The sequence below is a fragment of the Psammomys obesus genome, unplaced genomic scaffold (genome assembly GCF_907164565.1).
Source record: "Psammomys obesus unplaced genomic scaffold, mPsaObe1.curated_primary_1811, whole genome shotgun sequence".
Taxonomy (NCBI): Eukaryota; Metazoa; Chordata; class Mammalia; order Rodentia; family Muridae; genus Psammomys; species Psammomys obesus.
In genome coordinates, this window is record NW_026590677.1 from 1,742,284 (window position 1) to 1,756,423 (window position 14,140).

General features: G+C 34.3%; 1 protein-coding gene across 5 annotated transcripts in view; it reads left to right on the forward strand.

Moving 5' to 3' along the window:
- The window catches only part of Diaph2 (diaphanous related formin 2), a 970,999-nt gene that overhangs the window by 54,522 nt on the left and 902,337 nt on the right, over window positions 1–14,140 (forward strand). For 3 of the 5 annotated variants that reach the window (XM_055608281.1, XM_055608283.1, XM_055608285.1), the window contains exons 2-4: window positions 1,772–1,804; window positions 4,194–4,370; window positions 13,265–13,369. In XM_055608281.1, coding sequence (XP_055464256.1) covers window positions 1,772–1,804; window positions 4,194–4,370; window positions 13,265–13,369 — 315 coding nt within the window. The remainder of the gene's footprint in view (window positions 1–1,771; window positions 1,805–4,193; window positions 4,371–13,264; window positions 13,370–14,140) is intronic. The other 2 variants (XM_055608282.1, XM_055608284.1) reach the window with 2 other exon arrangements.

Sequence of the window (14,140 nt, forward strand, 5' to 3'; positions counted from 1 at the left end):
ACACACACACACACACACACACACACACACACACACACACACACACAATATGAAACAAGACAGAAGGGTTAAATTTCTAATAATTTTGGACTGGCTTTTTCCTAAATATATGCCTTAAAGTGACATTTTACTGTATTGTCATGTTCTGTATGAGGAGTCCGAGCCATAGATGGGAGTGCACACATGATAGTAATCCTGCATCTAGTGACATCGTTCTTTGCTTGAGTATACTCTATGATATTTATCTAATGATAAAGTCACTTAGTAGGCATTTCTAGAAACATATCATCATGAAGTGAGGTATGGCTGTACTTACACAGTGAGATCTAGAATTCATTATGACTATATGCTATTATAAGATTTTGATTTATCTTCTGAATTCTGAAGTTTATTGAATTGTTTTATTATATTTTAACATTTTACTCATTAAGTAATTGTGACTATATGTGAAATTGTTACTGTCTTATTTTAATTTAATCATATTTAAGATATTATTCATTGCTAAACCTTTTTAAAGACTGTAAGAGTACGTAATTCTACTGACTGCTTTATTGTATTTGAACACTGTTGTACTATCTGACATGGATGTGAAAGTCAGATCTTAGCGCCCATATTTAAAAACAAAGAAATTACTTTACACCCAACGAAATCTTCATTTGTAATTTTTAACACTTTAAAAAATTGTAATGGGGATATTATTTGTAAGCTGAACTTCATAAAATTTTTGAAAATTTACATTTGTTAAAAGAGTAGACTCATTTAAACAGATAAATGGTGAGAAGTAGAAAACATCTTCCTGAATGAGGTATCCCCGAAGCAGAAAGACACATATGGTATATACTCATTTATAAGTCGATATTAGATATATAATATAGGATAAACATACTAAAATCTGTACACTTAAAGAAGATAAGCAAGAAGGAGGACTCTGGATTAGATGATCAGTTCTCACTCAGAATGGAAAGCAGGATAGACATTGGAAGAGTGAGAAAACAAGGAACAGAAGAGGAACATACCACAGAGGGCCTCTGAAAGACTATACCCAGCAGAGAATCCAAGCAGATGCTGAGACTCATAGTCAAACTTTGGGCAGAGTGCAGGGAATTTTATGAAAGAAAGGGGAGATAGAAATACCTGGAGAGGACAGGAGCTCCATAAGGAGAGCAACAGAACCAAAAAAATATGGGTACAGGGGCCTTTTCCGAGACTGATAATCCAATCACGGACCATGCATGGAGATAACCTAGAACTCCTGCACAGATGTAGACCATGGCAGCTCAGTATCCAAATGTATGCCCTACTAAGGGGAACAAGGACTGTGTCTGACATGAACTCAGTGGCTGACTCTTTGATCACCTCTTCCTAAGGAGGTAACAGCCTTAGGAGGCTACAGAGGAAGACAATGCAGCTAGCCCTGATGAGACCTGATAGGCTAGAGTCAGATGGCAGGGGAGGAGGACCTCCCCTATCAGTGAACTAGGGGAGAGGCATGGGAACAGAAGAGGGAGTTAAGGTTGGATTAGAAGGGGATGAGGGAGGGTGTTACAAAGTGAATAAATTGTAACAAATAACAAATAAAAATAAAATATGAAAAGAATTTGTAATGGGTGTTTTATTTGTATGTTGAACTTCATAAATTTTTTGAAAATTTATATTTTTTAACAGGTTTGACACATTTAGTTTCTTTATTTATTGTTCTGTTTGACCTATGAATTTCTCTTATCTGACTGGCATTTTTTTTTTTTGTTTTGTTTTCTTTTGGTTTTAATAGAACATTCAAATAAAAACTTTGGCAGATGATGTGGTAAGGTGTAATGACCGGCATGTTATTGCACTGCTTATGCATGTTACATTTTTATTAAAGAAGTGGACATTAAAGCATTGGTATATGCAAAATAAAGTGACTGCATGCTTAGAAAATGAGAGAGACTATGATAATTGCAAATAGAGTAATTTCCCATTTTCCCATATTAATGCAAATAATTGCAGCCAGGCACAATGGTCCAGACCTGTAATTTGAACACTCAAAACACTGAAGAAGGAAGATTGCTGCAAGTTAGAGGTCAGCCTGGTATACATAGAGTGTTCTAGGTTAACCATGGGTATGTAGTGCCCCACCACAACTCAATAAAAAGAAACAACTGCCCCAAACTTACCTAAAGAGTTGTGTAAGATCTCAGCTAAATTTTATCTGTATAATGTACAACAAACAATATTTTAAAATTTGGTACATTTCTACAGAGCCTAGAAAACAAGTGAATATGTTAAATACCAATATAAGTGGAAATTATTTACAAAACAAATATGTGCTATTGAATGTTAAAAGTTTACATATTGTCAGGCTCAGACTGCCATAGTAATTGTTATTAAAAGTTACAAGCTAAGATTTAAATGCATCCTTTATACTTAGATATTTTTGCATTAAAATAAAGGGTATATAAAGATCAAATATGTGTGCTAGTAATGCTGATACTCAGTACACAAGCTTGGACTATATAAGCATTTTTAAGTGATGTGAAGTGAGTGGAGAAGAGATATATTAATTTAATGGCCAATTGCATATTTAAATGCTTTCACGTCCACCATATTTTTAAGTAAATTTAGACTCAGTTTATTTGGGATTACTAAAATTGTTTTTCTTGAGTTGTGTGAGAAGATTACCTATCTAAACAAACCTAACTTCCTTCAAAGAGTTAAAACAAAATTTAATAATAGAGTTCAAATAATTTTAAAGAAATAATCGTAATATAAAAACTGAGATCAGAACCAGGAATTCATGTATTTAAGTGAATCGCCTATTCCGTGAATTGAGAAAATTGGTTTAGATCCCATTTCATTTTTCTCTCCAGCTCTAGAATACTGTGATTTCTATAATCTCTCTGTAAGCAACCATGTATTCAAATAATTTTTGTAATCCCAACTAAGCTGCTTAAAATTGCTTTCTTCAAAGTACATGTTATGTTTTTAAAAAACACGTATTATTTCAATCAATAAAATAAAGAATATGTTCTTTTAGGGGGCTCAGAAAAATTGTACATAAACTGTAATAATGTTTTTAATATTTCTGTATTAAGGCTATTTAAAAGGAAGGTGGTGACATGGCAGTGTGCATTCACTGTCCTCATAGCTAACATGTTTATGCTTGCTTAATGTGACCTGATAATATTGCATGTGCTTCCTAACAGATACCAATGTAAAACTGAGTTGCCTTCAGTTTTATGAATCTTACTAATGTTTGATGTTAAATATTTGGTGGTTTTCAGGTCAGATGGCCTGTTGACATGCAGCTAAAGTCCTTGACCCACTTGATATGAAAGAGCAAGCTAACTGTTAAAGATTGTACATGGTATCAATGATTTAAAAGAAGCACCTATAAAGTAGTGAGTTTATCACAATAATATTTGGAGGAAGAATATATTTCTCTGTACATTTCTAACGAATGCAATAAGTGCTTCAGCTTTGTTTCAATTCTTATTCGTGCCAAGTATTTGGCAGAGAAAACGTTGAAGAATAGCATCAACAAAAAACAAGTGTATTCAGTTCTCATAGTGACCCTGTAGTGTAGAGAAGAGGAAACAGTGAGAGAGGTGACTTTCCTTCCCCACTGATTCTGAGATAGTAATTTTTCAGTTTGTGTTTGAACTCACTGTGTCTGTCTTTAGACTCCATACTATTCTGTTTAGTCAACTGCTACACTGACAGTTATATATATATATATATATATATATATATATATATATATATATGCTTGTCACAATTTTTACAGTACTCTGAAGAAAAACATTACCCTAAATCTCCATTTGAGTTAGTTATCAGTAGCTCTGTTTCCTTTCTCTCTTTTCGTACCATAGCACTGAAGCTGGCACCAAAGACTCATTCTCCCAGAAACAGCCACCAAAATATTTTGATCTAAAGTGTCTCTTCACTTACTTCCTGTGCAAAGCAGAAATGACAAGTGGCTAAATTTTACTTTTGAAGAATGTTTTCTCACTTCTAGACTTCTTAAGCTTAAAAACTATTTCAAGGTTGCAAAATGGTCCAATCTCTAACTGGAGCTTGCTGCTTAAAATAACATTTTGTCAAGAGACAATAATAATATATATTATACTAAGTGGCATTTTGATGCTTTCATTCTTAATGTTTATAGCTCCTGATTCTTTTCTTAGTTCTTTCCTCCCCCTCTCTGTTTGCAGCGTGACCGAATTACAAGTTTTAGAAAATCTACTGTCAAAAAAGAAAAACCTCTTATTCAACATCCTATTGATTCTCAAGCCATGATGAGTGAGTTTCCAGCAGCTCAGCCATTATATGATGAACGATCTCTGAATTTGTCTGAAAAGGAAGTTCTGGACCTCTTTGAGAAAATGATGGTGAGTTCCACCTCTAATTTCATTGTCATTTTAAACTCTGTGTGTTCAGAAAAACACTGCATTTTAAATACAGATGTTTATTGGATCTTTTTATGTCATATAAATGAGAGACTTAAACCCTGTTAAAAAACAGAAGTATTTCCAAGAATATCTAGATTTGTTTGTTTATTTATTTGCTATAATGCCTGTTTTAGTCAGTGTCTAAAATTGGCGACAGATTTATTTTTTTGTCCTTTATTATTTTGTAGTTTGTAGCGTACCAAATCAACTTCAAATAACTAATTTGTTTGCTTGCTGGTCCAAAGCAAAGTGCGCCTAAGTCTACAAGGTCTATTCAGTAAATGAAATACAGTTTAGAACTCAGAGTGTAAAATGAACAATAAAATAGTAATTGCAACCAAGGAATTAAGTCATTTAGTTTTTTTTATATTAGTAAGTCATACAATGCACATTTGTAGCATGTTTCTTATATATTTATTTATTTTTTGGTGCAGCCTAAATTACTTCTAAAATAATAAATATAACATATGGATTATTCAACACATTTTTTTTTCTGAAAAAGGGAGAAATGAAACATTGAGCATCTCAAATTGGTGAGCTTGAAGAGATCTCTTTTAGAGATCCCAAAACATGGTTTGTTAATTTAGCATTCTTATTTTATGTGCATTAGTGTAACGGTATCAGATCCCTTGGAATGGGTATTACAGACAGTTTTGAGCTGCTATGTGGTTGCTCGGAATTGACCCCGGATTCTTTGGAAGAGCACATAGTGCTCTCAATCACTGAGCCACCTCTCCAGCCCCATACATTTTATATAAAGAATTCAGTCCTTGAGGCACTCCTGTCCTCTCCTATTCATACTAACTCTCCCTTTTATCATATGATTCCCTGCACTCTACCAAAGATTTGGTTATGAGGCTCAGCATCTGCTTTGATACGTTGTTAGGTAGAGTCTTTCAGAGGTCCTCCATATGATCTGTTGTTGTACAGGATATTTTTGGAAATTCTGGGTTTCTTGTTTCTCCATATGAAATTGAGAATTTTTCTTACAATGTCCGTAAAGAATTGTATTGGTATTTGATGGGAATTGCATTGAATCTATAGATTGCTTTTGGCAGGATGGCCATTTTCAGTATGTTAGTCCTACCAATCCATGAGCACAGGAGATCTTGCCGTCTTCTGATATCTTCTTCAAATTTCTTTCTTCAGAGACTTGAAGTTTTTTTCATACAGGTCTTTCACCTATTTGGTTAGAGTTGCACCAAGGTACTTAATGTTAATGGTGGCTACTGTGAAGGATGTTGTTTCCCTAATTTCTTTCACAGCCCTGTTGTCTTTCATATACAGGGCTACTGATTTTTTTGAGTTAATTTTGTATCCAGCCACTTTGCTGAAGGTGTTTGTCAACTGAAGGAGTTCTCTGGTTGAATTTTTGGGGGGTCTCATGTATACTATCATATCATCTGCAAATAGTGATACTTTGACTTTCCAATTTGTATTCCCTTGATCTTCTTTAGTTGTCTTATAGCTCTAGCTAAGACTTCAAGTACTATGTTGAAGAGATTTGGAAAGAGTGGGCAGCCTTGCCTTGTCCCTGATTTCAGTGTTATTGTTCTTAGTTTCTTGCCATGTAGGTTGATGTTGGCTGTAGGGTTACTGCATATTGCCTTTACTATGTTTATGTACGTGTTTTGTGTCCCTGATCCGTCTAAGACTTAAAACCTGACTGGGTGTTGGATATTGTCCAATGTTTTTTCGGCCTCTAAGGATATGATCATGTGTTTATTTTTTTCTTTCAGTTTTTTTATATGGTGGATTGCATTGATGGACTTGAACCACCCATGTATATCTCTGATGAAGCCTACTTGGTTATTGTGGATGATCTCTTGTATGTTTTCTTGGAATTGTTTTGCGAGTATTTTATTGAGTGTATTTGTAACAATGTCATAAGACAGATAGGTCTGAAGTTCTCTTTTTTTGGGGGGGGGTCTTTGTGTGGTTTAGGTATCAAGGCATGGCCTCATTGAATGAGGTTGGTAATATTCCTTGTGTTTCTCTTTTGAGGAATAGTTTGAATAGATTTGGATTTAGCTCTTCTTTGAAGGACTGGTAGAATTCTGCGCTGAAAACATCTGGCCCTGGAATTTTTTGGATGGGAGACTTTTGATGATTGCTTCTATACCCTTGCGGGATTTAGGACTATTTAATTTATTTACCTGATCTTGATTTAATTTTGGTAAATCTTATCTATCAAGAAAATTGTCCATTTCATTTTCAAATTTTGTGTCATATGGGCTTTTGTAGTAAGAAGTAATGTTTGTTTGGATTTCCTCAATGTCTGTTATGTCCTCTTTATTTTGATTTTGTATTGGTCATTCTGGTACTAGCTTACATTGCTTAGTATGATTCGGGAGAAAATATTTTCATATTTGCTTCCTACCTCATGTCAAAATTATATAAATATTTTATTGTATTTGTTTTTCATGTGATTTTGAGATAATCTTGTTCTATAGCGCAGACTAGTCGGGAACTCATCATGTACCTGAGATTGACCCTCTGCATCTTCTAGAGTGCACTTAGTATGCACTTAGTTGTGCACCTTAGTGTGCACTGTGGTTTAAAATACTTCCTGCAATGGCTGTTTGACTTTTCCACATGTAAGTTTGTGATATTCTTCACATTACTGGTATTTTTAGAAAGTATCTTATTAACTACTGTTTATTTTGGCAGTATTTTCAAATTGTTATAAAAATAGTTAAATTGTTCTATTCAGGCTCAAAGAAAAATTATCTATCTATCTGTATTCAAACAATCTAGCCAATAATACTATTAGCTATTTTATAAAACAGCCATATTAATCTAGCTATATGGTGAATCTCCCACACTCAAGTCTTTTTCCTAATACCTGCTTTAGCACATTTTTTTTGCAATGATGTCTAAGTGTCTTCTCCCAGTGTTTGCTGACACGAAAGACTTTTTTTTTTCAATTTTTGTTTTGTTTTACAGGTATTACTTCATCAGCTTCTATAAAGTGTTTCCTAGATGCTGTGGGGCCTTTTGTTTCTTGCTATTAAAGAAAATTCTAAATGGGCTCATAAACATGTATCATTAATTGTATATACTCTCACTAAGATACAGGATTGAGATTATATGATTCTAATTATTGTTAATAAAACTGAAATCTTCATCTTCATGCTATGGCTGGTAGGATGTAAATAGCCTCCTTATTTGAGGAGGATTTTTACTCCCATTGTCTAATATTTTAAAATGTAGTGTACACATAAAATGAGGGTCATCAGCATGATAAATATGTAAGCATATTTCAAATGATTTCTTTAATCATTTCCATATTGTGGAGACAGCTCATTAGAGCCAGATTTTTGTCATTTTTACTATGTGATAATGAATGAAAGACCCAGAGTTACAAATAAGAGATATAACAGTCACCCCTTTTCTTATTCCCTTCTGCTTGCATTATTTGTATTATCCTATTATCCTCAATATGTTGTCTTTATAGGAATCACTTAGAATTCTATTTCCATTTTTTTGAGTGCTTATTTGGTTAAAACTACATAAAATAACCAGTAAATATACCTAGCATTAACTGTAGTATGTTGCGGTACACAGAAGGTGAATAAATATTCATTGCAAATATCCCACTGCTCTGTTAAGTCACTTTATGTATCACTTTAACCTATGGCTCCAAGGAGGACTCTATCGATCTTGAATCAAAAGAGAATACAACCAAACTCAAACTTACCAACCAACTAAACAACCTTGAAAATAATTAATTTAATTAATAAATATAAATGCATAAATTATATATAAACAAACATAAACTACTAATTTTAAAACATACAAAATGAATAAAGTATAATTAATAAAAAATAAAAAAAGTTAAAAAAATAAAAAAACCAAAAAACATAAAGCATTAAATATAATTATATTCATTGTTGATAGTAGTGTATTTTAGGTATTAGGGTGCTATTAAATCCTTTTTCTTAAAGGTGCATATCTCCCTAGCTTAGAGGTAGAGGAAAGAGAGAAAAACAGAGAGTGATGAGAAAGAATGAATGTTTCAATGAAATAATATTCAGCTGTTACTCCTTCTAAGATTCTCATCTGATTATTCTTATATAGTTTCTCCTTAATTACTTTAGTGATACAGTGTTGAGATTATAGATATAAGCCAGTGTTGTAGCATGTGCTAAAATTGTTTGAGGCTCTGGGTTCAAGCCCCAGTACCAAAATAAGTAAATGAATTAAATAAAACCAAGAACAAATCAAATAATATTTGACGAAGTAAAAGAATGTGTCTAGAAAGAGATAACTGTATGAGATGTGAAAACAGGAAAAGGATGTGGTTTACAATTATAACTTAATTGAAAACTATTTTAAGTTTGGTTAATTATTCATCATTTTTTAATACATTCCTCATATATTGTGGATACATTAAACAAGAATGAAATATGCTTAAAACTACCTTTGCCTTATTTTCTATTGAAAGAACTCGGTTTAAAGTAGTTTCATATTCAGTTATGTTGTTTAAATACTGAGTTATAAGTATAGTTATATTTACTTTTGTTATTTTATTATAAAGCTGAAGTTAATGATTTGGAAGTATCAGCTGCATAACTAGTGGTATGTTTTTTATTTCAGTAAAAATGAAATGAGTCATTACAAACTCTTCTGTTCATATGTAATGGGACCCATTCCTAACCAAAATAGGCAGCCATTTCATAAGTGAAAAAATTGGTGATGATTCTAAGGTAACTTACAGTATTTAAAGAAAGGCAAATGGTGGGATCTAGAAAAGATCATCCTGAGTGAGGTATCCCAGAAACAGAAAGACACACATGGTATATACTCACATGTTGGATATTAGACATATAATATAGGTTAAACATACTAAAATCTGTATGCCCAAAGAAGCTAAGCAAGAAGGAGTACCCTGGGTAAGATGATTAATCCTCACTCAGAAAGGCAAATGAGATGGACACTGGAAGAAGGAGAAAACAGGAAACAGGACAGGAGCCTACCACAGTGGGCCTCTGAAAGACTCTACCTAACATTGTATCAAAGCAGATGTTGAGGCTCACAGTAAAAATTTGGGCAGAGTGCAGGGAATCTTATGAAAGAGGAGGGATAGAAAAACCTGGAGGGGATAGGAGCTCCACAAGGAGAGCAACAGAACCAAGAAATCTGGGCACAGGACTCTTTTCTGAGACTGATGCTCCAACCAAGGACCTTGCATGGAGATAAACTAGAACCGCAGCTCAGATGTAACCCATGGCAGCTCAGTCTTCAAGTGGGTGCCCTAGTAAGGGGAACAGGGACTGTCTCTGACGTGAACTCAGTGGCTGGCTCTTTGATCACCTCTCCCTGAGTGGGCAGGAGACTTGCCAGGCCACGGAGGAAGACATTGCAATCAGTCCTGATGAAACCTGATAGGCTAAGATTAGATGGAAAGGAACGAGGACCTCCCCTATCAGTGGACTTGGAGAGGGGCATGGGAGGATATGAGGGAGGAAGGGTGGGATTGGTGGGGGGAGAATGAGGGAGAGAGCTACAGCTGGGATATAAGTGAATAAACTGTAATTAACATAAAAATAAAAATTTAAATTAAAAACTTTAAGTTCCCAAATTTTTGCTCCATAAAAGCAAGAATCAAGGCTCAAAAATTATTCAGTATGTGTTCTCTGTATTCCAGGGACCAGGGTCTTTCTTTGCAAGGATTATAGAGCTAAATTCTTGCCTTCAGTTATCTTAGAACAGTGTTTCTCAACCTTTAGGTTCTGAATGAGAGTTGTGTATCAGATATCCTGCATTTGAGATATTTATATTATCATTCATAACAATAGCAAATTTACATTATTGAAGTAACAGTGAAAATAACATTGTGGTTTGGGGTTACCATAACATGAGGCAATTTATTAAATTTTCTTAGCATTGGGAAGATTGAGAACCACTGCCTTAGAGTTTTATGGAGATAGTTCTAGGACAGGGTATTAATATAAATAAGTTTAATATGGAAGAACAGGATGAGGTTTTCCATTTCTGAATGGTGGAAATTCTTGTAGAAAGCTTATTTAGATGAGCATTGTTTTAAAGTGTATGAATTGGCTGGATGTGGATTTAGTGGGAGGCAGCCTCTCACAGATAGAGAAGTGGCAGAGAGAATAGCATATGTACAAATAGTAGGAAAGTATGAAAGCATATTACATTTAACAGTCACCACATCATAAAATCAAATTTCAAGATGAAAGAGAAACCTCGAAATATTTGAAAGTGGGAGAGATAGATGTTATCTGAACATAAATTGTAGCTGGTATGGATATTTTAGCCTGAGAAAATGCAGACTTCAAAAAATATTTGCATGGTTCTTAAATTTATTTTCCTCAGTCTAGCTACCATCCTCTTTGACAGTTAACAATATTTGCTTAAATGCTTCAGTATCTGACATTTCTGAGCATGAGAATAATAATACGTATTCTGGATTTTTAAATGTAGATTAAGTATTAGAATATTTTAGTTTGCTCTTCAATCAGGAGAGTTTCAATAACGGGCTCCAGATGGCATTATAGGAATTGCTTGCACAGCCAGGTAGTTAAATATAGTCTGATTAAGGAGCTGTTGCCCCTCTAGAACCAATTGGTCTAAGTAAAAAAATATGTGGCTGCTGCCATCAGTTGCTTATCTATATCATCTCTGTTGCTCCACCACACACTTCCACTCCACACACCAGCAATGTGGATGGCATGTTCAAGGCCTGTTTATTCATATAGTTTATTTCTGAGTCTATACCTTTTATAACAGCATTTTATTGGTAAAGACTAAGCCACATGTCTATAATTAAATTATATGTAAGGGAAGTAGGCAAATGCAGTTTTTATCTACTCATTTTTTTTTAAAGTGAAACTGACAATGTGAGGATACATTAAACTGCAGAAAGCATGTTTAAATTACATCAGGCAGCCAAAAATGACAGTTGACCACTGGAATATTTTAAGTAGTCTCCTTGCTGTTAGGTTTTGCTCATTCTTTATAACTCAAATCCAGGCTAAATCTTTACTGACCTTATCGTATGTCCTGTTTTCAAAGGATCTTATACATATCTCCATTAAAATTATTAGAACCTCTTAGATAATGAATTATTCATGTTTGTTTAGTCAACAAACTTATGTAGCATTTACTAAGGGTCAGGCATTGCTTCATAAATAATAGCATTTAATTTGAATATAAAAACAGTTTCTCAACTTTACAGTCTTAACAGTCTAGCACAGTTCTGGAAGTATAGTATATACCCAATAAATAGGTGATTCCAATTTTAGAATTAAAAAAGGCATAAAAGGTCACAATCTTTCAACTTTAATATAAATATAAATACTATAGTATTTATATTTTCCTGTATATATTTCATGTCCACTTCTATAAGGAAAAAAACTTAGCAATAAATAAGGTGCTCACAGATGGGGAGGTAGTGAGAGAGTTCTCTGTCAGCTAAACTAGTAGGAGGGGAATATTTGATAGGAGTAAAGGGATTCACAAGAACTGACTTAGGGATAAGAAGTGGCAGAGGAAGGATAACATGGTAAAGTCTATTTTATACATGCGTGAAGTATCACAATGAAGCATTTGTATAGTTGATACAGGTTTTACATATATATGTATGAACAAAAATTACAAATCCATAAGCAGGGACGTTTTTCATTCACTAACAAAATAAGCTTAGCTGTTCCTTTGAAAGTTAAAAAAACCTGCACTCTGTCCAAAGTTTGGCTCTGAGTCTCTGTGCAGGAAACCTAATGGAAGAAGAAGGAGATAGGAAGACCTAGAAGGGACAAGAACCCTACAAAGATACCAATAGAGCCAAAATGCCTGGGTCCAGTGGCCCCTGCAGAGACAATACTACAACCAAGTACCATACATGAAGAGAACCTAGACTCCCTGCTCAGGTGAAGCCCATGATCTGCTCAGTTTCCAAGTGGGTTCCCTAGTTAAGGGAACAGGGGCTGTCTCTGACATGAACTCAGTGGTCAACTCTTTGATCATCTCTCCCTGGGGGGGTGCAGCCTTGCCAGGCCACAGAGGAAGGTGATGCAGCCAGTCCTGATGAGACTTGATAGGGTAGGGTCAGATAGAAGGGGAGGAGGACCTTAGGAGTAGGGAGGGTGGGTGGGAATGGGAATAGATGGAGGGGCTACAAGCTGGGATACAAAGTGAATAAATGCAATCAATCAATCAATCAATCAATCAAAAAAGTTAGAAAAAACTTCAGTTCTTTAAGTTCTTGCCTCAGTGCAGTCATATCACTACTTTAGGAAATTATATATATATGTACTTTTATATATTTAGAATATGTATTAGAATATCAAGCACACTACTGAGCTATATATATTCAGCTATATTTCTTCTTTTTTTTTTCTTTATAATATATATCAACTTTCGGAAACTTTTTCTTTAGTGAATATGTATATGTGTATGCATATCCTGTTAAATTTGTTTGTTATATTGGTTTTCATGGATAACAGTGGTCCTTGGGAGCATGGGTCAAAGAGTAATTGTGTGTGTGCATGTCTGCATGTGAGTGTGTGTGTGTGTGTGTTTGCTATAGAGGTAAATGAATATCTTTTCCAGGACTTCATATTATATATCTGTTTTAAACCACTGAAGTGTTTTATAGCCTAAAAATGTTTTTTTTGTTTGTTTTTTTTAGCTAGGTAAATTATAAATCACAAATACGTGTGAAATATATACAAAATTATGATATCTAAATTGTTGATAGTGAATTATCCAAAAAATAAATTTGTTGTTAAATATTAATTACATTAATCACTTTTGAAGCACTTAATTAGTAATTCATCCATTCTCACAGTAAATGTCTTTTCTTAAAGGAGGATATGAATCTTAATGAAGAAAAGAAGGCTCCTTTGCGAAACAAGGATTTTTCTACCAAGCGTGAGATGGTTGTCCAATATATTTCTGCTACTGCCAAATCTGTAAGTAAGGATGCTTTCCAGGCATCAACAGAATGAGGTTAGCTGTTTGCTTGAAATTAAAAAAAAACGTAGCTCTTTAAATTCTTTCCTCAGTGTACTTATATTACCAATTTAGGGAACGATATTTATGTATCTATGCATCTGTGTATCTATCTATATGCACTTTTACGTATTTTGCATATCTATCTCAGTACTGAACTATTCATTAGACAGGAGAGACCCATTATTATAAACACGAGGTCAATATGGAAGTCTCTTTACAGAATTCATTAAATTTGAGTGCAGAGGTTTTATGCACTTAATAAAACTTGGCAGTGTTTTACTAGTATTCATTAACTATATAGATTGTTACATGAAATTTTCAGACTATAAGTGAGAAAACAGAACAGCTACCTTTAATTAAGTTTACATTGAAGCGTGTAATTTTTTGGAATGTTATTCATATTTAGTTTTGTTTTGAATAAAAACTGTGTAAGCTGCCTTATAATACGTGTGGTAAAGCTCACCTTAATGTAAAAGAAAGCACACACCAGGAACTTTAGTCAAGTTTGTATGAATTTCAAAACCTAAATGTATGAATTCATTGAAAGAATTTGTCGGGGGGGGGGGGGCCAAGATGGCGGCTCCAGGAGAACACTGTGTCCAAGAAGCGGGACAACACTCTCCGTGCAGCGACCAGGAGACTGAACTCTGGGTCCTAAAACTACAGCGATCGTGTTTCCCAGGTGAGGGGAGGCTCCCACAGTGTGGGAATCGGCCAGGTCCACTCTT